This window comes from Sarcophilus harrisii, chromosome 1, assembly GCF_902635505.1.
Source record: "Sarcophilus harrisii chromosome 1, mSarHar1.11, whole genome shotgun sequence".
NCBI lineage: Eukaryota > Metazoa > Chordata > Mammalia > Dasyuromorphia > Dasyuridae > Sarcophilus > Sarcophilus harrisii.
The window spans coordinates 79,050,554-79,078,195 of NC_045426.1; the positions used below are offsets into that span (position 1 = coordinate 79,050,554).

A 27,642-nucleotide genomic window follows, 5' to 3' on the forward strand; every position below is an offset into this window, starting at 1 on the left:
AAAATGCCAAGATCTATAAAATGAAGAGTTTGTACTAGATGATCTATATGTATTATAATATACTCAAAAAAATGTGATTCAGTAGAAAATAAGAGATCCCCAGGATTTAAGTTTTACAGAATACCACTTATGTTTTTACAACACAACTTTCCAGTGTATCCCCATGTCAAGCCTTCAAAGCAAGACCCTTGTCTATTTGGGTCTGAGCTAAAGTAGACAGCCTAGACAACATAAAGGCCCTTCCCAGCCTCTAAATCTATGTTTCTATAGTTCCCTTATGCTCATGTAGTTTGTTGAATTGCTCTCTAGTGAATTGCAACTGATTTTTTTCCAGTCTCTTCCCCACTCTTTTTTGCTAACACAAAATGTATTATTAGAAATATCTTGGTATATATGAAAGTACTTCTTTTACCTCCTTGTCATATATGCACAATAATGGGATTAATGGATGTTTAGAACTGACTTACTGTTTTACCAACAGAATATTTACAGACCAGAAAATGGCAGCTCTGCGAGGTGGGGTCTGAGCCAGGTGTTCTGGTCCCAAGGCTTGAGCTTCATCCACTGGCCAGGAGGCCAGCATTCTCACACCAATCTTGCTGACAAAGTCTAGGTTTCCTTTTCTGTAGGAGGAGGGGTTGGCCTATCCCTCCCAATTCTAACACTGCTGACTCTAGAACGCTGGGAAATTTTGAAGAAGAGAGATAAGATGAAGGCACTGAGACAGCAACTTTTTAGTTGGAATCAAGTTGTTCTTCTAAGAATTGGAAAAGTACAGTGATAATGAAGACTAATACTGGGGATCAATTCATATAAATCTATGTGGACATGCAAATCTGCAGCTCTCGTCCGTCCATGAGCCCCAGCACCAGGTCATCTACAAATAGGCACAAGAGCATCTCTCTCTTCCTTTAACCTAGTCGAGGTCTCCTTCATGCAAGTGACAATCATCTTTGTGAACATACATTTAATATTAATGAATGATCAGGTGACTACATTTTTTTTTCTATTGTAATTTTTAAGAGGTTACAAATAATATTGATTCACATATGGGATATAATTTATCGTAAGATAGCCTACATACAGGGTGACATTTTATTTGAATAAATCAAATATTTTAAAACTAATCAACAATCAGTAAGGTAGGAGCTAAAGTCAGCCTCCTAGCTGAAATATTACAAAATTAGAAGCAGACCCAAAACAGGGATCATTTGTAAACAAACTACAAGTGTTGACACAGGAAAGCAACTCAATTCATTATTTTCCTTTTCATTCTCAACTATCTATGCCATGGACCCATGAACAAGAATACACATCATAAAATCCTTTATTTCAATATGAACTGGTCAGTGCTGCTGTTCCAAAGTTATGTTTGGAACATATCACAACTCCAAAAGAAGCATATCACAACTCATCCATGCCTCCTGGATTGTTGGTATTCTTCCAAAGAGCATCTCAATAGGCTGGAGATCTTCCTTTAGGTTAGTTAGTTAGTTGTTTGTTTGTTTATTTGCTTATTTGTTTATTTATCTATTAAACATTTTATAGATAGCAATTTTAAAGAATCAGTCCGTATGTTATCTCAAGCTCTTGACACAATTGTCTCAAACACATATTTCCTCAACAATTGTCTTTCTTTTACTTCTTGCACATATGTAGTCACTGGAAATAATTTGTACTTTGCTAATGACTAGCATTTGCCATTGCTAAAGATTACTTACATTTCTGATTTTTCAGAAGTTCTGTGTAATGTTATAGGATTTATAACATACATCAATGGAAAGACATTTGTGTTTAAAGAAAACAAAACAAAAATAGGATCTTTGTGCCAGAAAGTAGCTTGGGATTGTTAAAAGCACATCACAGTTATCCAAATGGAAGTCAGCCTGCTCTCCTCCTATTCAGTTCTAGATTCAACTCACTGTTCATCTTAAGTACCTGTGCCAGACTTTATGTACCGAGGAATAACTTGGCATGTCACAGTTGTATGAAAAGTATTTTTTTCATTTATATGCATGTCACAGTTGTATGAAAAGTATTTTTTTCATTTATATGTACCAGTGGTTATCAGCATGTGTATCAATTGTTATTTCTTTAGTAATATAATTCTCTACAATTCATTACTACTCTATAGTCATAAATGCCAAACAGATTCTTCCCAGTTTTCAGAAGATGCACTAGGGAGAAAGTACGGCAGAAAAGGAAATGCACTGGATGGAAGAGTTCCAAAACCAGGTGTCAACTGTGACCTCTATCACTACCTAGTTACTTGATTCCGGATTACCCATTTAGCTCTTGAGCTTGGGTTTCCTCTATAAGGGTCCTACCCATCTTAGAGATACACTGTGAGGCCTGCATGAAATAAGGGACTTTGAAACAATAAAGTTCTCTACAAAAAGAAGTTGTCATCATTATTATAAACTCTACCCTTCGCCAGAAGACCATCCTTTTGACATCCAAACAATATTCCACTAAACTAAATCCTGCTCTTTGATGCTAAGTAACCAGGTATTCAGCGCACTCATGTGTGCCCTTTGATAACTTTCAATTGGAAGGTGAACCTATTACCTATCTCTGCCATCCTCTATTTTGCCCCAAGTCCTTTCATTTCCTAACTCAGGATTTCAAATTCAGTGGAGATACATTTAAGGGTTTTTCCTGCCTTTATGATGTGTTGTTCATTCCCAAGAGAATCAGCAGAAATAGGCAATGGCTGGGATAGATCTGATTAGCTTGGGCAGGTTCTGTCATATGTTGCATGCATCCTCCAAGAAAGACAGCCCATCCATCCAACCTTCTCATTAGCTTGGTCAGGTCTCTGACTTCTTCCACACCCTTTCAGCAGAAAAATTATCCATTATTACTGTTATTTGCTAAACTTCACATACAATCTTTGAGTATAGTACTAATAAGTCTTGAGGGACGTAATGATCATAAAGAAGTAAGTGAGGGTTTCCTTCAAGACTAAGATCTCTCCCTCTATGGTGGGCCTTTCCTAGTCCCTCTCAGGGGATAGTGCCTTCCTTTTTCAGATTTCCTTCCATTTACTCAGTTTATATCATACATGTGCCTAGTTACTTATATGTTGCTTCCTCCTTTCAAATGTATACTCTTTGAGGGCAGGCTATATTTAAAAAAAAATTTTTTTCATAACCCCAGCACTTCGCACAACACTTGGCACACAGTAAACACTTAATAACTTACTCATTTTCATGTCTTTTTCTATTTCCTGTGATTCCTGATTCCCTGGAAATTACTCCATAGTACTTCTCATTCATCTGGGGACCTGAGCCCCTGGAGTGGAAGGCTGGTCTTAAGTACAGAATGAAGGCTAGTCTGAAGAATGGCTGACTACATTGCTCAGATTGTTAGATTTCTTTGGACTAATCTATAATCTCAGGCTGAACTGCAGTGAATTTCAGAGCTAAGACTATTCATTCACCTAAAAACTACCTCTGCCAACCTATTTCTCGGTTTCAGTTTCCTCTGGATCCCTAGAGAATTAAAGATTGGGCATGATCTTCTTGATGCTAAATATATGTAGGACTTCCTAAGAATTCATCATATGAGATCCACTAGGCTCCTTTGTTGTTAGATGGAATGGCAAATTCCACATATCATAGAATGTCTGTGTGTTATACAATATGCTAATTGAGAGGTTAACATGATATTTCTCTTAAAGGCTAATGATTAACTCTGAGTTCAAGAACCATCAAGAAGCTCTGGGAAAGCCTCCTGAATCTGAGTATGAAATATCCAGAATGGCACGGGTGGCAATAGGAAACCCAAAGAGCACACTGGTGAATCTTCCTAGGGGAAATAATGTTCACAGCAGGTGGCTTTTTAATAGGACATTGGAATAAACTAGCAAGAGTTTTTCCTAAATTCTCTTCAGATTTATGATGTAACTTCTATTATTCTTTCTTTTTAAAACATAATTCCTTCATCATTTTCATGAACTCTGAAATCCCTTTATCTATTGAAACCTAATATCTTTCTACCTCTCCCTATCTTATGCCTTCTGACTCCAAATCCTGTTTTTCATCCTCACCATGACCTCCAATCCCTCCATCCCTCAGTTTTTTTCTCAAGCTCTGGGAAGCCAGAGAAGACAAGAGTAGCTGCGAAAGTGGAAAAAAAGGGCTTGATCAAGATGTTATATAGGTAAAAATAGTAGGGTTTGGCAACTAGTTGATTGCATATGTGGGGTGAGGGAGAATGAGGAGTTGATGATAACATCAAAATTACAATCCTGACAGAATAGAAAGATGGTAGTAAAGCATCTAGACAGAAATAGGAATGTTTGGAAGAGAATAGAATTTAGAGAGGAAAGGTTGATGAGTTAAGTTCTAGATTTTATGAATTTAGGACTTTTCTAGATCATGAGTTTGAAATGTCTAATAGACAACTGAAGATGAAGTAAAAGCAAAACATAAACAGAATGAGGTTAAAAATCTATTAAGTATTAGAGTATTCTAAATTTATATCCACAATGTGATTTACTAGCTATTACCTCTACCAGTGATAAAATTCAACAGAAATGATCAATTCAGAAGTCTATAATGCAAGCCAAACTAAACATGGCTGTGGCTAGTAGTTGATTAACAAATATTTATTGGACAAATGATCAATTAAATAATATCAATCCTAAAAATATGAACATGGATTACCAAAAAAAAAAAAATCTGTAGATTAAATAAATAAGACAGGGCAAAGGGAACAGATGAAGCTTCTTTTCTAAGTGCAAAAGCTCTTGTTAATAAAAATTTCCTTTTAAGTATACATTTCTCAGTAGTAGTAGTAGTTTTCTTTTAATTAGCTGACTATGCTCTGATATGCATATAGGGGCAAGGCTATCTTCTCTCCATATTCCATGTTTTAGACTCTGTGAAAAATATTTCCAGTTTTGGTTTGTTTTAATTGTCCTTTTCAGTTTGGGGGTCAGTCAAGAGTCCTAGGATCTGGGAGTTCAAGCCTTGGTGACCTTAGTGGCAGGACCCCTATACTAGAAGTTGTGGGGTTCTCACCTTGGAACTTGATGAGACTCTGCCAAATAAGAATTAAATTCAGCTGTTAAACGAATTCCTTTCTGTTCACCAGAGGCTGAGATGTTAGGAGGACTATGCCCCTGAGGATTTCTATACTTTTGAAGTAAATATTCCTTTGTGAAAAGTAATTTGATTATTAAGTAATTAAAGAGAACCAGGGTTCTAGGGACCCCTCCCCAAACTGAGGGAGCATTATTGGTGATGAGCCAAAGGCAGATATCAGACACTACCAAACCCCAGTTGAAGGTACCAAAAAACTGTGGGGGAGAGATAAAATATAATATACTTAGCATTTGACTTGGAGTGGGAGAAAGAATAATCACAGTTATATAATTAGCAGCAAAATTTTTGATGGAGCGTGATTTTGCAAGTTAGATGACAATAAAATTCTAGGGTCAACTGAGGTTAAAAAGCGTTTCTTATCTTACAAGTCCACTTGCACACATAAATAGACTGGGTGAAAAATTGAATGGACATTTTTTTCCTGTTTCTACCATCACTACTTACCTTTACTTCCTTTTCAATATAGTCATTCAACAGTATATCTGGTTCAACTCTATCAGGCAGAGATAGCACCACAGTATGAAGAGGGCGTCTTTCTGTAACCTTCTCATGGGCTTTCTTATCCCGACCTTTTTCTCCTTTTAGAAAAACTCGCTTAAATGGCGACACAATTCCAGGCTGTTGGAAAAAAGATGGCAATGTTTGGCTTTTTGACATTTATACAATTATTTTGTTATAGATAAGATTAATGAATAAATAATTCAAACTGACACTAGGGGATTCCCTGTTCACCAGGCTATTGGAAAAATATATTGAGTCTATAGCCAACATAACACTGACTTTTGGTCTTCAGCATAAAGAATGCTAAGATTAAATGCAAGGCTATTGGTGCTGCCTTTGGGTTAATAAATAGTTCTCATTATTTAGTTATCTGGTCATGCTTTTATTAATTAGTTTTCAAAGTATAAGAAATATTAGCTGGCAAGAAGGCAGGAAAAAAAAGTTTTGTTTTGTTTTTTCCCCTGGGAGATCAAAAGTATATACTCTATTTCTCATCTATTTTATTTAGGGGATGCTGGGAAAGCAGAGTTTACATAGCCCAACTACTGCAGCTATTTGAAAATTAACAGAATGTACCAAGGACAAAACTTCATTCTCACTCCATATTCATTATCTAAATGAGCATTTAGCTCTCTCAATGTAACTGTGAATGTTGCCTAAGGGAATTAAAAAAAAAAATAAACACAACATTGCAGAACATGGCTAAGTATTTCATTCTCAATGGCACTATAAAGGAAAAAAAGCTGATCAAATTGAGTTTTTTACCATTAGAAAACCACAAGAAATTTGAATTAATCTGGCAAGGAAAGCATTTCAGAAAGCACTTTTTTCCCCTTCTCTATGTTCTCTCCCAAAGATCTCAACAACTCCAGTTCAATTAATATCTCTATGCATATTACACATACTATACACATAAATGAGATACACAGATGTGGCTATCTACATATATCTATATCTCTATTATTTCTAACTCAAGCCTCTCTCCTGAGTTCTAATCCCACATCACTAATTGACTTTAAACTGACTATTTCAAACTTAATAAATTGAAAACACAACTCATTATCTCTTATCCCCAAACTATCTTATGAACCTCCTTATTATTGCTGAAAGCACCATTTTTCAAGACACCCAACTCCTCAACTTTGGTGTAATCAATCCTCAATTCCTCATTCACCTCCAAATATCCAAATCAATTGCCTCATCTTGTTTTAATCTTCCTTGTCTCTCACATAGGCCCTTTTGGTTTAATTTAATTTAGGGTTGTTTTTTTTTTTTTTTTAAAGTTGGTCTTTCCTTAATTCTCTAATACAATTTCCAAATAACTAAAGTGATTTTCCTGAAACATGGGTCTCATGTACATGTCACCCTTTGTACTGTATAATAAACTCCATTGGCACCTTAATATTTGTAAGATTATTTGAGTATATAAACATCACAATCTGACTCATTCCAGTATTTTGACATGTTTCTCTCCTTTATGCAATTAATAGCTTTCCTGATGTTCATCACACACTATTTCTGTTTTCCATCTTCTTCACTAGCTGTTCACAATGCCTGGAATGCTCTTCCTCTTTACGTACACTGTAGTAACCCCTGTTTTTTTTCTCATATTCAGGACTAGATTCTCTTCCTTAGGCCCCAGCTTCTAATGCATCTCCATCTCTCTCTGCCTGTCTCTCTCTCTCTCTCTCTCGTTAACATGTAACTAATATCTCCAAGAGAAAGTTAAAAAGTCCTCTTTTTGGCAATGGCTCCTTCCGACTTTTCCAGGCTTTTTTACACTTACTCTCCAATAAATTCTGTGTGATCCAGTTGCCCTGGCCGACTTGTTGGTCTGTGAACACAACTCTCTACCTTCAAACTCTGTGCCCTAGAACTGACTACTCCTCACGCCTGGATGCTCTCCCTCCTCACCCAGGTCTCTTTCCTGGCTTCCTTCAAGTCTCAGCTCAAATCCTAACTTCTACAAGGGTTCTTGTCTGGTCCCTCCCCAGCTGCTTGTATCTTCCTCTCTCAGATTACTTCCTATCTACTCTATATAGCTTCTAGCTAGCTAGCTATATCATTTTTCTCATTCGAATGGGGAGGTCCCTGAGAGCAAACACTGTATCTCCAGCACATCTAAGTCAGGGGTCCTCAAACTATGTCCCTCAGGCCAGATGCAGCAGCTGAGGACATTTCTCCCCCTCACCCAGGGCTATGAAGTTTCTTTATTTAAAGGCCCACAAAACAAAGTTTTTGTTTTACTATAGTCCGACCCTCCAACAGTCTGAGGGACAGTGAACTGGTCTCCTATTTAAAAAGTTTGAGGACCCCTGCAAGTGCTTAGTAAATGCATTTTGATTGTTTATATACATACTGTTTTCCTCTTACTGTAGAATTTAAATTGGAGGACAGAGGCAGTTTGGTTTTTGTCTTTGTATTCCTGTTGTTTGGCACTCAGATACTTAGGAAATACTTTATTGGTTGATCAACTGAATAATCACCTCCAATAATTTTGCTAAAGCATCTTGGTTAGCATTCCAAAAGTGGCTCCTATTAATGTATATCCCCATAACTCTTTGAATTCTTCATTCAGGAGGTAGAACTTTTATTTATGTCTAGATGAATATCCATTCCTACTTCTCCTACTCTAAAATCACTAAGTTCCCCCTTGCTGAAAAGATGGAATCATCTCTATAATGTACAATATGACTCTTCTGTTATATAATTTGTTGATTCAAAATTTGTTTTGTGAAAAATTATTAGAGATGGTTATTCAACTGGGAGATCAACACAGTATTTATTAAGCATCCACTGCTTTTATATTGCTGGTAGTAACCAACTAAATGTCTTGATCAGGTTGCCCTTCTAAAGATGGAAGTTGTTCCTGAGACCTATTCATTTCCAGAGAGTTCAACTCAATTAACACTTAGTACACTTGAACTATGGTACTAGGTGTGAAGTTCATGAAAACAAAAATGAAAATAATACCAGTCCTTAATAAGTTTACATTTTATTGTGAAGAAACAATTACACATATAAGTCAATATAAAATATTTACAAAGTAACTTGGGTGGGGGAGGGAAATTTAGAAAGATGTAGTGTGTTTTGTAGAGGAAGTAGTAAGGGAGATGAGTTTTGACAAGGGTTAGGGATGCCAAGGATGGTGGTGTGGTGTGGGTATGTGCAGGGTATGGGTGGTCTTTTCATGTTGTCTCCTCCATTATAAGCTGGGACTTTTTGCCTTTTTCTATAAGCTGGGACTTTTGCCTTGTCTCCTCACCACAGTGACAGGAGGAATAAGGAACAAGGAACAAGCTTGTGCAAAGGGGATAGCAAGGAAGTCATCATTCTGCCTAGAAGATAGTCTGGAGGGGCTTTAAATGCTAAATACAGGGTTTTATTTACATGCCAAACAAAGACAGTGGCCTTAAATGGTTCAGTGCCTGCTTGGCCATAACCCATACAGTGTAAAGTACAAAGGCTATTTGACAGGAGTGGAATGACAATTTGGTCCTTGAATTTTTGTTTTCAAACTTGAGATTTATCATGTATTTGGAATATAGAGCCTTTTATTAAAGCCAAGCTTTCAATGGCATCATGTTGTGACAAAGATATTTATTTTGAGATAATTTATTTAGGAGGGGACCTGAAAAAAAATTATCATTTAGTAATAAGATGTCTTATAGGACTGTGCTGGCAACCAGATCTAACTTAATGCAGAAATACAAGTCAGGGCTTGATTATTATTTTGTTGATTACTGAGATTCAAGGAAGCCATGGAGAAAATGTTAATGTATATTTACACTTAAAAGTCGTTGTGGGGCATTTTTTGGTTTGTTTCTGAAAAGCTAGTTGTTAAAACATTTACAGCATATCAATGTCCATAATCTGTAAGAATTATGGTGATATTTAAACTATAAGGAGAAGCCAGAAGGTTTAAAGAGTCTTATGTGGAAACTACCGTGATTTGGTCTTTAGGTAGTAAATGTACTCTTTTCCTTCCCCTCAACTAGACTACTGAAAAGGGGAGGGTGACCCCTTTACGCCCATCATATATTTCCTTGAATAATTGCTGTATCATTCTTTTATCTCAATGAAGTGATTTCTTCATTTAAGAAGAGAATTTTTCATGATCACAGAATTCCAGCATTTTTAACAGATCATTTTGCTAAGCATTATGAGTTAATTCCAAGAAAACAATTTTAGAAGAAATTCCATAGAAACAATGTTATGTCCATGCCAAATGAGTAGACAGTTGAACAATATTTCACATGGATCTCTGCTGGGGCTTGGCTAAGATGTCATTGAAATTATATGATGAAGGCAAATTTCTACAGGTTTATAATCTTTGTAAGGTACTCCCAATACTGAATATAAAGCATTTCTGAAAAAGTTTATTAAAGCAACTTGCTAAAGGGTGAAATATGACAAAGTTTGCATTAATCTGCTCTTTTCCTCAATGTTCAGACACTGATGAAATCCTAAGGCAACTGAAGAGATTCAAAGAAAACTAAGCTATGTTCCCTTCTACTTCAATAAGCTAACCTAAAGCAACTTATATAGATATATTATAAAGCAGTAAATATTTAATTGCAAAATGATGAGAATCATGACTAATATTTATAAAATGCTTCAAGACGCCTTATGCATATTTATAATACATAATTGTGAAGAGTTGTCCCCCATTTATAAGTTATAAATAATCATTTAAATGTTGTAATGCTTAAACTATACTTCCCCAGTTCCTCAGATTGCCATAACATTTTTTATAAAACTTAATAAAGCAATTTCTCCTCTATCAGGACTATCACTGATAGAAAAGAACAGATTAAACTGACTTGAGTTATTCTTTATATAAGATATCCTTATTCACTCATTCAAATTACTGCTCCCAAGGAAATTACAGTTTGTTCCCTATAAGACACTCCTTAGTTGTTCAATTACTATAGACACAAATAGCATTTCTTACCTTCTCACTCTCTGCAAAGGGCAACTAGGTGGCAAAGTAGATAAAGTGCTGGGCTTGGAGTCAAGAAAACTCATTGCTGAGTTCAGATCTGGCCTCAGATACTATTAGCTATGTGACTCTGAACAAGTCACTTAACCCTATTTGCTTCAATCCCTCATCCGTAAAAGGAGCTGGAGAAAAAAAATGGGCAAACCATTCCAGTACTTTGCCGAAAAAACCCTAAACGGGGTCATGAAGAGTCAGCTATGACTGAAAAACAACTGAACATATGTGCTCTGAGTGTTATGGATATAAACAAAGATAGTCCTGACTGTCCTCAAAAAACTTATATTGAAATAATGGAGACAACATTTAAGCAATTATGTATATATAAGAAATATAGAGCATAAATGTAAAGTCATCTCAGAGAATGGGCAACAATGGGAGGAGCTGGGAAAGGACTCCTGCAGAATGTAGGACTTTAGCTGAGGCTTGAAAGAATCAAGGAAAATCATGAGGTGAGAGGAAAATGGCCATTTCAGACATGGGGAACACCCAGTGAAAATGCATGGAGTTCAAAGAGATAGCATTATATACAAGGAATAATAAGAACTCCAGGGCTACTGATCATAGACTACATTGAAGGGAGAGAAGAGTGTAAAAAATCTGGAAAGATATAAAGAAATCAGGCTGCAAAAGGCTTTAAATATAAGAAGAATTTATAGTTGATTTTGGAGGTAATAGGGACAATTGGAGATTATGGAATGGGGAGGAATGTGGTCAGGCTTGTACTTTAAAGCAGGAAGACCAAATAACTGAGTTCTCAAAGGCTCTAGGAGAGCACAAATTTCTGGAACTCAGAATGGAAAGGCTAGTCTAGATATTTATGAGAGCCTAGTTACATTCTGTGAGTCATCATTAATAGGCTTACAATTAGAAAATGAAAATTTTAAGTATGGTAATCCATGAAATGCAGAAAAATACAAAATGCCCCAAGTTCTAAGCAGTCCCTTACACATTAGCAGTGATAGTGGTAGGAGATGGGGGTGGAGTGGAAAAAAAGATAGTGTGCCAAGAATCACATGATTTTTAGACATCAATAAGCATTAATTCAACTACTGGTTCTCTAAATGTGAGAGCTTTGTCCTATGACCGATGACTCAGCACACTACTAGGGAACTGAACAATATAAATATTTACATACATGAAGCCAGAAGATAAAAGGGAGTCATAGTTAAAGAATGGTTTGCCGATTTCCTTTGAAGAGGTACATAAAGGGTTGCTGGACTTGGTTGGTATCCTTTACAATCCTCAACACTGTTATTGCCTTAAGTACAAACCATCCTTCGTTCAGTGTCCTTAGGTCTAGTCCTGCAGCTCTGCTTTTTCCAGCTTTTCTTTTAGGCTGTTTGTACTACTTCCTCATAAAGCACAACCTTGGCTATCTTGGAAGTGCCCATTTGGGGGTCTTTTCTACTTTTTCTCTGTTGTTTTTGTACTTTCACTGCTAAATGACCATTACATGACTGCTTAATTGAGTCTCTGTTTAAGCTTTTTGGAAATTTGTTTTTTGGTCAACCATTTTAAGAAATAATACTGTTCATAATCTTCTACCACCCTTTGGATAAATCTCACAAATAAATTTGTTTTAACTCAATGTTTCCCCTTGCTTTCCCTATCTCTCTAACAGACAGAGACTACATGTTCCCTGGCTGAAGAAGCATGTTGGTTCTTTTGGTCTCACTACGTTGTCTGATTTATATTGTTTAAACTTTTAAAGGAAATGATAGTAGTTTTATGTCAGTGTCCTTTCTTTTATCCATTTTTTATTTTTAAGAGACTAGTGACACTGATAAGAACTCATTTTGGTTAAAAAAAAAAAAGAAAAAAAAAAGGAAAAATGGAAAGTAGTCTTGCAGAAATTTGTTATGGAATAATATCTTTTTTTTTCCCCTTTTAGTTTTCAACATTCATTATTGTGAGATTTTGTATTCCAATTTTTTTTATCCCTCCCCAAATCTGATGTAGTTTATACATGCACAATCCTTTTTAAAATATTTCCATACTTGTCATGTTGTGCAAGAAAAATCAGACCAAAACAGAATGATCCACAAGAAAGAAAAAACAATCAAACAAACGAACAACAACAAAAAAAAGATGAAAATATTATGCTTTGATCCACATTCAATTTTCACAGTTTTGTCTCTGGATGTGGATGGTATTTTCCATCCCACATTTATTCAAATTGTATAGAACAATATCTTACACCATTTACCAAGATAAAGTCAAAATAGATATATGACAGATATAAAGGGAGATAATCATAAATAAATCAAAAAAGCATAGAAGGTATTAGCCATCAAATTTATAGATAGGAGAATTTATGAACAAGAGACAATTGTGGGACATAAAATGGATAATTTTTATTACATTAAATTAAAAGGTCCTTATAAAAATGAAATTAATGTAGCCAAAATTAGAAGGAAAGCAAAAAATTGCAGAAAAAATTTTTATACAGTTTCTCAAATAAAGGCCTCATATTTTAACTATATAGAGAAGTAAGTCAAATTTATAAAAATGAGTCATTCCTCAATTGATAAATGGTCAAAGGACATGAATAGGTAGTTTTTAATAAGAAAAAACCTATAGTCATATGGAAAAATGCACTGCCATTATTGATTAGAGAAATGCAAATTTGTAAAACAATTTTTGAGGGACTACTTCACACTTAGCAGAGTGGTTAAAATGATAAAAGGGGGAAGATGACATGTTGAAGGGGATTGGAAAAATTGGGCCATTAATACATTGTTAGTGGAATTATGAACTGATTCAACCATTTCAGAAAGCATTCTGGAATTATGTCCAAAGAATTATAAAATTATATCCTTTGACCCAGCCATATCATTAGTAGGTTTGTTTCTCAAGATGATCAGGAGAAAAGGACAAGAACCTGTAGGTTCTAAAATATTTGTAGTGGGTCTCTTTGTGGTGGTTTTGACCTAGAAATTGAGGTGATATCCATAATCTGGGGAATGGGAAACAAGTCAGGGTTATATGATGGTGATGGAATACTACTGTGCTATAAGAAATAATGAGCTGATTGATTAAAGTCATATGAAATATTTAAAAGGGAAATGAGCAAAAAAAAAAAAAAAGAGAAAACTGTATACAGTAGGAGCAATGTTGTCCAAAGAATAATTGTGAACAACCAAGTTATTCTGAGTACTATAAATACTCAGAACAAGGAGATCCCATAAAGGACCTATTAAGAAAGATGCTGCCCACTTCCAGAGAAAGAACTGATAAATAGAAGTATGCATAGTATAGTTTTACAAATATTTATAAATATGAGTCAAATGGTAATCTTAGCTAGTGCAGGGTGGGGAAGGAGGAGACAATTGAAACTTAAAATGTTAAAAAAATAAAGACAAAAAGTATATCATCTGCAATTATTTTCATAGTGATCTTTTTGCAAATGCTCACTATGGAACAGTACAAAAGGAGATGATTAAATGTTCCATGAAATTTGTTCCTGGATATATGAAAAATGAATGAATGAATGAAAAACCAACAATTAAGCACTTAATATATGCCTGAGACCATGCTAAGTAGTAGGGACACAAACACAAAAATGAGAAATGCTTGCTCTCAAGAAGCTTACGTTCTGATTTTTATTGATCTCATTTTCTTTTATATTATTTATATTTCTCAAACTATCCCTTTCTTTCTCAGAGATCAGGGAGAAATAGCATAGTTTCTAGAAGTCCAGTTGGAGGTTATAAAGTCCTTTGGGAAGGTGAACAACAAAAAAAACTTTCTCCAAAAGTTCGGAGGTAATCCTGGATTCTTAAAGATAATGCCAGTAGAGTGGTAGCTAGGTGGCACAACATAAAAAGCACTGAGCCTAGAATTAAGAAAACCAAAGTTCAAAGTTAGCCTCAGACACTAGCTGTGTGATCTTAAGCAAGTCACTTCTGCCTGCCTCAGTTTCCTTACTTATTAAATGAGGATAATCACAGCACCTATGTCCTAGGATTATTGTAAGGTTCAAATGAGATAAGTTGTTAGAATAGTGTCTGGCACATAATACATGGCTTAATAAATGCTTGTTTCCTTTTCCTTCCGTGCAGCACAAGTTCTGGCAGATTTTGTATTAAGAAGAATTAGAAAGCACAGTTTTGGTAACAAACTATGTCTGCTTTCTGAGGATAAGCCTAGCAAAGCACAAAGAGAATCTTCTTAACAACAGAATGGCCATTCAATGATGAATTATAAGAAAAGAAAAATGCAAAATAGCTCTCAGTCCTGTGTAGTGAATGCTCTCCTGCTTCTACAACGACACAAGCAGGATAGAGATTACAACTCTGATTTTGTTGGTAAAGATAGATAAATTTGCTTTATCAATGCTGGTCAGTTCTTCCTCTACAACTTAAAATTTGTGAAGTTAATCACTTGTCCAGGGTCATAGAGATGATAAGTGTCCAAGGTGATACTTGATACCTGTCTTTGTGACTCCAAGGCCCTCTACACTAGATGCCTAAGAATTAGTTATTGTACATTCACTGGCTATTAGTACTTTAAATGTGAGACAACCCCCCCCCCCCGAAAACAAAGAAAAGTAGTCTTATACCCCTTAAGAAAGTTAGTGAAATAGAAGATCCATACATAACAAAATATCCATAAAAACACTCTTTGTAGTTGCAAAAATCAGGAAACTAAATGAGCACCTATTAATAGAAAAGTGGTTGAGGTATATGAACTATTGAGGTGTATAAATATAAGGTAATGATACTGTGCTAACAATAAACAATGATTAAGATTTCAGACAAACATGAGAAAACATTATTATTATTATTAATATTGATGAGGTAATGGGGTTAAATGACTCATCTAAGGTCATACATCTAATAAATGTCAAGTGCCTAAGTCTGAATTTGAACTCAGGTTTTCCAAATTCCAAGGAGCACTCTATCCACTGTATCTTCTAGCTGCCTCAAAAATGAGTACTTATAATGAAGTGATGTTAAATGGAGAAATTTTAACTAAAGGAATCAATAATCACACTGACTACAATACAAAGATTGGTAACAATACTAAAAAGCTGCCAGTCAAACCAAGGATGTGCTAGTAAACATTTAACACCAAATTTTAATCTGTATTACTAACATTTTCTTGCATCACTTTCTTAAGCCTAGGCCATAATTGTTAAATTTGGTCCACTAAATTAGAATGTAATTAGGAAATGCTTAATAAAGTAAATAAAAATTGAGTATAACACAGATAATGTTGATTTGATTTCAATTTCCCCAATGGTAAATGCTCATAATGAAAATTTAACCATCAGCTCTTTCTGACTGGTATAAGCTGACTCTAGCATGCCCCTAAGTCAAATTCTGAAGAAACAAACATTTTCAGTTCTGAAGAAAAGAGACTTAGTGAAGAGACTGGGCTATGAATATAGAATACAGTATATGTTGTGTAAATATGTGTAGATGTGCAATCTGCAGGTTTCACTTAAAAAGCTACTCTTTTTTTTAAATAAAGGTTTTGTAGGGTAGAATAAGATAAAAATGACCTGTGAAATCAGAAACTACCAATAAAACTCTGAAAAACAAATTTTAAAAAATCCTTGCTGTTGATAATAGCAATAGCAATCATAGGTAGTGATAGGCTGAACTAGCTTCCTTTAAAATAATCACAAGGGTCTTTCTACATTCCTAAGTACGTAAAATATACTTGAAAAACAGAACTACTGAATATAAGGTACTGTGATAAAAGAATTTTTGACAAGTTTTCTTACTAACAATAAGCAAGTCATGTAACTAGCTACTGTAAAATCAATGGAGATATCCAGCTTTACTCCCAGAGTAAACTTGCTAACTTGCAAATTCTAGCTTGGGATATAAAGCTACAGAGACAGATCTTTCCTTTCCAGCCATCTGTTCTTCCTTCCTTTCTGTTTTCCATAAAATTCCCTTGATCCATCCCACCTAGGTAACTATAACTATATAAATTTGCTGCTCAGGGCTCACAGATTTTATGCACTAAACCTATACTCAGAGCCCATACACAGGGATTCTGCTACCTACGAGACTCATTTCTTTACTGTTCGTTGAACAAGACATTGCTCTCAGCTCCAGGAATTTTCACTGGCTGTTTTCCCCATACATCTCCAATGTCCTAGCTTCCCTGGCTTTCTTTCTAGCTAACCTCTCACCTTCTACAGGAAGCTTTCCTCTTAATTCTTGTGCTTTACACTATTGGTTATCTTGTAAATAGTATGTTTATAAAAAGATGTTTGCATGTTGTCTCTCCAATTAGATTGTGAGCTCCTCCAGGCCAGGCAGGGCTTTTATGTGCTTAGAACATATGCCTGACACACAGTGTTTAATAAATGCTTTAAGTGACTGCCTGTCCAATGGGGGAGAGAACAAATATAGGGAAATATGTTCAGAAAGGAGTGTTTTGGTTTGGAAAGTTACAAATATGACGAATGGAGCCATAGGGGAATAAGTTGCTACTCCCTGTTTGTCTGAATTTATAACCATTATTTCTTTTACTGCAATACTATTCCATTACATTCATATATCTCAATGTGTTCAGAACTGGAAAGGGGAATTGAATAGGGGCAAGAGGGGAAGAATAAACATAAGGTGCTTGGTGAAAAGTCTGTCGGGGAGTTGTGAGTAATGGATGGATATTTATTTGGTTTCTACAGTTATAAAAATTAAATTGGAGAAATGAAACTTAAATTAGAAAATTGAAACCACAATGACATCAAAAAATACTCAGGGGGAAGTTCTCTCCCAAAAGAATGTAAGAATGGAAGCTCCTTGGGAGCAAGATCTGGCTACATAAGGAAAGGTGGGATTAGGATTAGGACAAAGGAAGTCTTGGAATTTATGTACTTTGTAATTCCTGGCAGCAGTTGCCTGAATGATGAGGGCTATGCCTTTTCTCCAAAGAATAGAGATCTTTTCTGATCTCCAATTCGGACTCTGAACTTTTGATTCTGGTGGTCGTGGTCATACAGAGTGAAGTATATACCATGACTAGATCCAAGTCTAGATGGTGGATAGTATGAGACAGCTCCCACTCAAGAGGACTACATTGACACTGTACATTGTACAAAACTGTCCAAGGATCCATTGATAGGTACTAATGCCATTCATGATCATCAATAACATGGAAAAAGGGGCCTATCAAACATGCATTAACTCCATATGTAAAGCCAGGTTAGAAACTTCAAACAAAGATAAATTTTTTTTTCTTTTAAAAATATTCCTGATAAGATTGGATCAAATGGGAATTATGGGGTGGGAGGGAGAGGAAGAGGTGGAAAATGGGGAACAAGGGTAGGGATAGACTATAAAAAAGTCTTTAGATGCCAGGCTGAAGAATCAGTATTGGGGGAGTTAATGAGAGTTTCTGAGCAGATAAAAATGACATGGTTAAAATCCATGCCTGAGAAAGTCTATTTTGGCATCTTAATGGAAGGTGAACTGAAAAGTGAAAAGACTATAAAGGAAAGAAGACCAATTAGACAAAAGTCCCAAGGGAAAGTGATAAATACTGAGTGATCTCAGAGAACCTCTGAATCAAGGTATAAAAGTATGTACCTCTAATACAATGCTGGGCTTTTTTGGGGGGGAGGGGTGTTAACTCCCCCCTCCCAAATCTTCCAGTTTATAGTGGAATTCAAGGAAACAGAATAAAAAGGATATAGAGCATAAGAAGCCTACAACTCAAGAAAGAAAAATTTGTTAAGTTTTCCAGGATAGCAAATTAAAAGATAGCTAAAATTTCCAGAAATGATAATTAGGTTGTTAAAAAGAAAACAATAGCAGCTACCATTTCTCTTATGCTTTAAGTAAAGTTTACAAAGAGTTTTGTAAAATTTATCTCTATTGGTCACTTCGAGATGAATCCTGTGGGGTAGGTCAATGTCAACAAACATTCATCAACCACCTACTCTATGCCAGGTTAAGCACTGGGGATCCTAAGAAAGTCAAGACTGTCCTTAACTTTAAGGAGCTCATTAGTCTAATGGAGGAAGACAACACAGTAAAAAGGAACTAGAATGAAATGGAAGGAGGGTACCTAGCTTACTTTAAAAATCTTGTTTTCTGGCTTCTGACTCTACCACTCAACTGAACTGTTCTAAAGTTACCAATGATCTTCTTTCCCATTCAATCTGATGGACTTTTTTTTTTTTTCCCATCTTTAACCTCCTTGACCTTTCTGTAATTTTTGAAACTGTTGATCACCTTTCACCCAGATGATGCTTAGCTTCCTTGACACTTACTGGATTTTCCTCCAACCAGTTTGAGCCTCTTTTTCAATCTCTTAGGCTGCTCATTTTCCATCCATCTCTCCCAGCTCACATCCCCTTGGCACTTCCTCAGGCTCTGAACAGTCTACTTCTCTAAATGGTTTCTTTTGCTTCCAAAGATACATCTCTATGTAGATGACTCTTAAATGTAAGTACACATCCAGTTCCAATCTTACTTGAACTCTAGTCAATTACCTGCAGTATACCTACTCCTGGATATCCCATAAGCTTCTTAAACTCAACAAATCTACAATATTTTGTCCCCTTCCTTCCCTCCACCCCATTCCAAAGCTAAAAAAAAAAAAAAAAATCTTGCCCCTCCTTCAGGACTTTCTTATTTCTGTTGGGGGGATGGGATTTATTCTCCAACTCACCAAGGGTCTGTCACCTCAGCTATCCTTGACTCTTCTTCCCCCTACTCCGGTTATCCAATTGGTTACTAAGCCTTATTGATTCTACTTTAATAACATTTTTTACATCCATTCCCTTCTCTTCCCTCAGATAACCACTGCTTTAGTATAGATCCTTATGACATATCACTTTGAAAGTTAATAAACTCCTAATTGCTCCCTGCTTCCAGCCTTTCCACTCTCCATAAACTTCCCTTTTTTGGGGGGGGGGGAGTGGTGGTGGTGGCGGGGAGGAGAATGGGGTTAAGTGACTTGCCTAGAAAGTAGATGAGATCACATATGAGCTCAGTTCTTCATGCCTCCAAGGCAGATGCTCTATCTGTGTTACCTAGCTACCCCCAAAATAAACTTCCTAAGGCATAGGTCTGACTATATTACTCCCCTGCTCAAAAACTTTTATGGCTTCTCAATTGTCAACAGCATAAACACAAATTGTTAATTTCCTTAGCCTGGCAAATAAGATCCTCCACAATCTGGTTCCTGACAACCTTTCAAGACTTATTTCCTATTGGTCCCTTCACAAATCCTATGTTTGGACTAAACTGTACTATTAGCTATTCCTTGAACTCAAAACTACCTCTGTACATTTATAGAACACACACTTATTCATTCAACAAGTATGCATATGCCTACTACAGTGTTAGATATCCTGCCAGTTTAGGCATTAAGTGATTTACAAATGTTATCTCATTTTATATGACCCTGGGAATTAGGTGCTATAATTATTTCCATTTTATAGTTGAGGAAACTGAGGTAACAGAGATTAACTAATTTACCCAAGGTTACACGGTGTCTGTAGACAAATTAGCACTAGAGTCTTTCGGCAAATGTTTACTGAAAAAAATAATAAAAAGTGAACAATATGAAATTATAATAACCAAACGACCTTAGAGAAAAATGAGAAGAATAGACTTTCTTCCTTTCTTTGCAGAAGACTGAATAAAAATGTTGAACTTGTTTGATAGGATATGCTGATTACTTTTAATTATTTTTTCCTTTTTATTATTATTGGTCATATGAGATAACTCTGGAAGAGGAAGAGAATATATCAAGAAAATGAATGTGATATAAAAACAAAAGATAACATTTTACAAAGTTTGTTGCATTTACAAAAATATAGCAATCACAAAAATTCAAAGATATAAATATATTGGCCAAAGCTTACTGGCTCTGAAAATGAAATAAGTTAATCAAACAACCAACAAATAACGTGTTTCCTTATCTTAAAATGAGTGCATTGATTTACTCATTTGGAGGGTCCCTTTAAATTCTAACAATCTATGACTCTAATTCTCATACTAAGCACCTAACACATTAGGCACTATATCTAGCAAACCTAATCATCAGAATGTTGCTTTGTTACATGGAACTTCAAAACCTGCATTCGCCAAGAATAGCTGTGTTTTCCAGGAAGGATGCTTTATCTTTTATACCATGCAACAGACAATTAAGAAAATTCTTCAACTTTCTTCTTTGAGATTCTATGAGTAACACTATCCTTCTGTTTTTACTTAGTATCACTCTTCATTCTAATAGGCTTTCATGATATGCTATGATTCTTAAAATTATAAGCTTTTTTTTTTTAAAAACTGATTATGTTTTAATTTAGTTGTTTCTGGATGGTATATTATGCCATAATAGTGATTAAACTACCTCAAAATTCTAATGTAGGATGCCTTACATTCAATCAACAATATTTACTAATTACCAATTTCAGTGTGCAAAGAAAGGAGTGCTGCCCACATTAATTTAAAAAGTTTTAATAATACCTTCAGGGTCACAAAAACTCACGAACTATTTTATAATAGCTTTAAGTTTCCTGTAGGCAGCTGAGTCACCTCATCCATGACATGGAATTTGGTTAATTTTGGTTTTAACCAAAAGCAATCTGCTTTCTGATGTTTTGCCTCAATTTCTTATCATAAAACCCTGGGCAGATATAAGCTCTCTACCCATCAACTATACCATACCATTTATAATAAAATGGAGTAAATTTTTTAAAAAAGTATCTGTAAACTCTTAATATCATAAAAGAGTACCTGTCCAACCTAGTGAAACTACATATTCATTATTTTCACTATAAAAAAACATACTGTTCAGTGCAGAAAACAGTGATTCATTTACTATCATCATCAAAAATTTTCAAAGCAAGAGACTCCAAGATTAGCCCAACTTTCCAACACAGCTGTAACAACCTAAGTCCCTGAAATTTAAATATGAATTTTCAGTTAGTATAAAAACAATCCCTTAAAACCAAACACGTGAAGGATATTTTATGTTTTTCATTTGCACCTACCTCACTCCCCATTGGGTTTCTAAAAGTCTGATCGGAGGGTAACTTCTTTGGAAAAAAATTCCTGTTCTTTCCACTCTACCAATGGTTAACTATGAGTTTTTCTCTATTCTCATGAAAAAAAAAAACAAAGCTAGATTTTAACCTTCTCTCAGACAAAAACATGTAGATGAACAGGAAGAAGAATAACCACAGTTTCCTCCTACAAAACCCCCAATGCTTGCCTACACACATAACAGAAAAGCATTGTCGCCAGGCAATCCCATATAACCACTGACAGGAACCAAAGAGGCCTAAGTGTACAAAAAATTGCATAAACATAGATAGACATTTTTTATCATTGCCTTCAATACATGTAGCTCTGTTATTAGTCTTTCTCCATCTATCACTAGTAGTATTATTGATTGTATTTGGTAGGCTTAAGTTTTTCATGCATTTATATAAAGGAACTTATATGGATCAACACTAAAAATGTGCTATCAAAAACCTCAGATTAGACTGAATTCTTAGAGTAGATTTTTAACAAGTTAACATTTGTGCACTGCTGACTGGTTAATACTGCATGCTCAATTTCAGAACCCTTACTGGGCCAAGTACAGAGATTGTTCCATTTTCATTTTCTTTCCTAACTCCCCTGCTTCTGAGATTACAGTTAGAGAATAAAAAATAGGTAGTAAACTCCACGAGGGCAAAGATCTTAATTTTGTCTATGGGTTCCCATAGACTGGCAACAAGAGGAACTTAATAGAGTTTAACAAACCTCTCCCTATATGAGCCATAGATGTGAGGGGAATCAGCAAAGGGATTCTGTTTGTCCTTAAAGATTTCCCCATATGGAGAGAAAAGATAGGTGTGGAGAATGTCCTCTCAGACATTCTGAGAGGAAGAGAACACAGACACAAAAGTAGGGCAAAGCAGGACATGAAGAGGGGAAAAGGTGATAAGATGCATAAGGTTGGATAGTATATTATTCTAGATGATGGAAGGCTTTGAATTCTAGAGCTGGAATTTAAAATTTTATTTTGAAGGCAACAAAGAGGTATTGAAAAGTTTTAAACCAAGTAGTGACTTGATAAGATCTATACATAGGAAGATCAATCTTAGAAGAAGGGGAAGGGAAAGCTTTAAGACCAAGTTGAACGTAATTTTGATAGCAATAAGGGCCTAGATTAAGATATTTAAGATATGTATTTAAAGCTTCAAAACAAGTAAAGATTAGAGATAAACACCTGAGAGCTATTTGTATAAAGAGAAGGTACCTAAAGTTATAGAATTAAATGACATTGCCAAGGAGAGCAAAAAAAAGAAAGAGGCCAAATAGAATTATCATATATGTGCACAAATGGATGGTTTTCAAAATATTAGATTAAAACTCCTATTATACTAAAACTGACAATAAAATAATATTCTTTTGATGGTTCAGAAGGCACTCCAGCATCTTACCATGACCAGAGTCATAATCAGGAATATTATCACTGTACAGACTAGCTTCCAATTTCATCTTTAATAGAAACTGTTCTCTCCAAAGTTACTCACGATCTCTTAGTTGCCAATCTACTGGTCTTTTCTCAAACCTCATCTCTCTTGATCTCCCTAAAGCCTCTGTTCTGTGCCACTGGTCTTGGCTCTCCTACATATCTGAATTCCTCTTTCTCTTTTCCTGACTCTTTGTCCACATCATGTTTGCTAACAGTGGAACCTATCATTATTTTAAGTTGAGCTGAATTTTCAACTGCTATGACTAAGTAAATCTTTTTTTAACTATTGAATGTCCTGTAAGTGACAATATCAAATATAAACACCAAGGAAATGAATGACCTGAATCAGACCCAGCTCATAATAGAAGGTGTAGGAAGATTAAGGGACTTGCTTCCCTATGAAAACATAAGAGAAATTTGAAACCAGGTCCTCCTGATTCCTAATGTAGCATGATATCTGCTATACCATTCTGCTTCTGAACTCAGAAAAATTTTCAACTTAATTTTAAAAAGAGGGAGAGCTGACCTTAGTAATTCATCCTGAAACTTGATTTGGACTCAGAAGCTTTCTGATAGTTGTATTTAGCTGCTTAGTGTTAAAACACCTTTAGTTTCTTCGGTTTGGCTGTGGGTAATTTAGCTCAAGAAATCCTTTCTGTGATTTTCACTTTACAGCCCACTTCTGAAGGAATTTTCCCAAATGCCTCTCTTTGGGTCATCTTTTTCAGTTTCCTTTCTTCTCTCATTCAGCTAGAAAGAATGCATGAAATTAGTGTCTTACTGCTGGAGCAATAAACCTCAAAAACAGACTCCTCCAAATACAAAAGGATGCTGAACCACCTTAAAGAGTGGAAAAGTATCCCTCATTCCATAATATGGTGGAATGAAAATTAAAAAAACAAACAAACAAAAAAACAACCCTTTGGCACAAAAGAAGAGAGATCAAATTCTAGGTACAGTTTTGTATGTTAAGATCACAAAATATTTGTTCTTTTACTCAATCAACTTTGAAGCAACATTCAATTAAGACCTTCGATAGAAGCTTGGGGGATGTTGATAGGAAAGTGGGATACACTTGAGATACTGAACAAGAATTTCTTGAATACTTAGCACTACCCTACCACTATAAGTAGTAGAAGGAACTACAAGTTTGACATTCTCTGCTCAAGAGTCTTCACAAAGCAGGCATTCAGTAACTGTTGCTCACTAATGGAAATCTCTGGAATAGGGCTCACAGGAAAAAAAAAATTTATGATAAGAGCTAACATTAAAATAGAATTTTAAGGTAAGCAAAGTACTTAATTTATGTTACGCTTGTTTGACACTCAAAAGGGGGAGTTTGGCATTATTATCCCATTTTACAGAAGTAACAGGTTTTACAGTGATTAATGTGATTTGATTGAATTATAGTATACTACAGAAGGAATTTCCGATATGATGTTAGAAAGACTTTCCTTTAATATTCATTCCCAATGAATGAAAAATGTGGTACTTGTTAAAGAACACTTGTAATTAAGAAATTAATGACTACAACTACATTTAAACAGCAACTCTTACCAAGTTGCAGATACATCCAAGTGTTACTGTTTACTCTTGAGGAACAAAAAGGAGAGTAATGAAAGAACCAATTGGAGTAGACAAGAGAAAAAGAAATAAGGGCAAGATAAAACACTGGTGACCTAATCTAGTAGCCTTATTTCTACTTCAAGATCATTATAAGGGCGTCAAAATGTCTGGCATTAATATCCCTCCTAAATACAATTTCTGATTAAATTATGAATATACAAAATTAAGTAGTTTTTTTTAAAAAAGAGCTTTATCAAATCTCTCTCAATTCTAAGAGATTTATCAGTACCAGATTTGCAAGAAAAATGAAATCATAAGCTAATCATTCCATACTGTGCTTGAATTTATCACCCCTTCCTCCAAAGGCCTCTATCTTAAAGTACATATATAAATAACCAATAAGCCAGGCTCACTGTAAACATTGCCAAGGGAGCAAACTCTTGTCTTTAATACAGTAGAGTTGAGATTCTCAACAAGTCATTTAACCACAGTCTCAAGTTTCCTCAATTGTAAAATGGAAATAATAGTACCCACTTTAAAGGGCTATTACGAGATCAAATGAGATACTGTATGTTAATAAGTTCTTTGTGAACCTTAAAGAATCATATCAATATAAACTATCATTAACAAATATTTGTTACTAATATCATTAATCAGTAGTAACACTAGGAAACAGTCATCAGCTAATATTTTGATAGCCAAGAGGTTCTCTTCTTATAATCACAGTCTATGAGTCATTTCATTCCCAACTGATATATATATATATATATATATATATATATATATATATATATATTTGAACTTCTCTGAGTTTCACACAGTAGTTTTGTCTTCATTTCTTATTTATTAAGCACTTCCTAGCATAGTCCATGGAATATGAGATGCTCAATAAATATTTATTAATTATTGTTCTATAAGAAACGATCAGCAGGATGATTTCAGAGACATCTGGAGAGATTTACGTGAACTGATGCTAAGTGAAGTGAGTAGAATCAAGAGAATATTGTACACAGCAACAATAAGATTACTCTGGACTTGGCTCTCTTCAACAATGAGGTGCAATTCCAAAGACTTGTGATAGAGAGACTTCTGCATCCAGAAAGAGGACTGTGGGGATCTAAGTGTGGACCACAACACAGTATTTTCACCTTTTTTGTTGTTGTTTGCTTGTTTTTTGTTTTCTTCTCATTTTTTCCCCCTTTTTGATCTGATTTTTTCTTGTTTAGCATGATAAATGTGGAACTATGTATAAAAGAATTGTACATGTTTTAACATATATTGAATTGTCTGCTGTTTGAGAAGCTAAGGGAAAAAGAGGGAGAAAAATCTGGAACACAAGCTTTTGCAAAGATGAATGCTGAAAACTATTTTTGCATATATTTTAAAAACAAAAAGCTATTATTTAAAAAAACTTTATTATCCTACAGAGTTTCAGTTGATACAACAATGTGGAGGTCCTTGTTCATTTGTAATCAAAAATTATGTTCCTTTTAGCCCCACTTTGGAGGAAAAATGAGAAGGAACAAGAATACAGGGGAAATTTGCTGCAAAACAAAGAAGAATCAACGAAACAATACACGATAGTTTTCTGCTTTAAAAAATGCATATCAGAAGTTTAAGTTTACCTTGTTTTATAAATATGAAAGTGTTTTGATGGACTAGAATATCAACTTGGCTAAAGCAGGTGTGGGCCATAGTATGGCAGCAGATGTTATATATAAACACAAGCAGAAATACAGCTCTTACCCTCAAAGGACTTACAGGAAAAACCACACAAAAATTACAATTAGGAGGCAGAAGCAAAGCTGACTGTGAGAAGGAACTAAACATTTATTAAGCACCTACTATATGCTAGGGACTCTACCAGGCATAGGAGATTCAAAGAAAGGAAAAAGATAGTTCTTGTTCTGAAGGAGCTCACAATCTACTGGGAGAAGACAACATGCAAATAACTATGGGCAAAAAGGTTATATATATTCATATATATAGATAAATTGAAATTAATCAAGAGGGAAAGCACTAGAATTAAGGCAGATCACAAAAGACTTCCTGTAAGAAGGTGGGATTTTTACTGGGAGGTAAAGATAATGCTAAGAAATGTCTGTACATAAGAGATGAAGTGAAGAAGACCAAGGTGGCCAGTACTGATGACTTGAGGAATAAGTGGGGATGGATAAGGTGCTAGTAGAATGGGAAGGTGAGAGGGGTGAACTGGTTATGAAGGATTCTGAGCACCAAACAAAGGATTTTAAATTTGATCCTGGAGATGACAATGAGATATTAGAATTTACTGAGTTGGTGGGGCTGGGAGGAAGGAAGCCAGATATGATGACATGGTCAGATCTATGCTTTAGGAAGATCACTTTTAGACAGTTTAGAACAGGTAGAAACTTGTGGCAGGAGACTAATCAGAAGGCCAGTTAGACAATCTAGGGTGATAAGGTCCGGTACTGTGGTGGTAGTATCATCAGACAGAAAGTTGTTTAGTTGTTTTTATCATGTTTGACTCCATGACCCCATTTGGGGTTTTCTTGGCAGAAATACTAGAGTTATTTGTCATTTCCTTTTCTAGCTCATTTTACAGATGAGGAAACTGAGGCAAATAGTGTGTTAAGTGACTTGCTCAGGATCACACAGCTAGTAAGTGTCTGAAGTCAGATTTGAAATCAAAAAGATGACTCCAAGACTAGCACTCTATCCACTAATTATCTCACTGCCCCGTAACATACAAGAAACGCCATAAAAATAAAATTGAAAGCCCTTGGTTTCACATTGGACATGAAAGATGAGAAATACAAACCAATGATGACAACTTGTACAGGAGCCTGAGTGAGTGAGGAGATGATGGTGCCCTTACAAGAGTCCTCAAACTACGGTCCAGGCCAGATGCAGCAGCTGAGGATGTTTATCCCCCTCACCCAGGGCTATGAAGTTTCTTTATTTAAAGGCCCACAAAACAAAGTTTTTGCTTTTACTATAGTCCAGCCCTCCAACAGTCTGAGGGACAGTGAACTGGGC

The 27,642-nt window shown here is 35.3% G+C and overlaps 1 protein-coding gene across 2 annotated transcripts in view; it reads right to left on the reverse strand.

The window, feature by feature from the left end:
• Nucleotides 1-27,642, reverse strand: part of CCM2 (CCM2 scaffold protein) — a 116,018-nt gene that overhangs the window by 32,647 nt on the left and 55,729 nt on the right. The window contains exons 1-2 of one of the 2 annotated variants that reach the window (XM_012543752.3): nucleotides 21,584-21,714; nucleotides 5,556-5,729 (exon numbers count right to left, since the gene is read on the reverse strand). In XM_012543752.3, the coding sequence (XP_012399206.1) occupies nucleotides 5,556-5,729; nucleotides 21,584-21,595 (186 nt within the window). In that variant the 5' untranslated portion in view covers nucleotides 21,596-21,714. Of the gene's footprint in view, nucleotides 1-5,555; nucleotides 5,730-21,583; nucleotides 21,715-27,642 lie in introns of those variants that run through there. The other variant, XM_003762557.3, reaches the window with a different exon arrangement.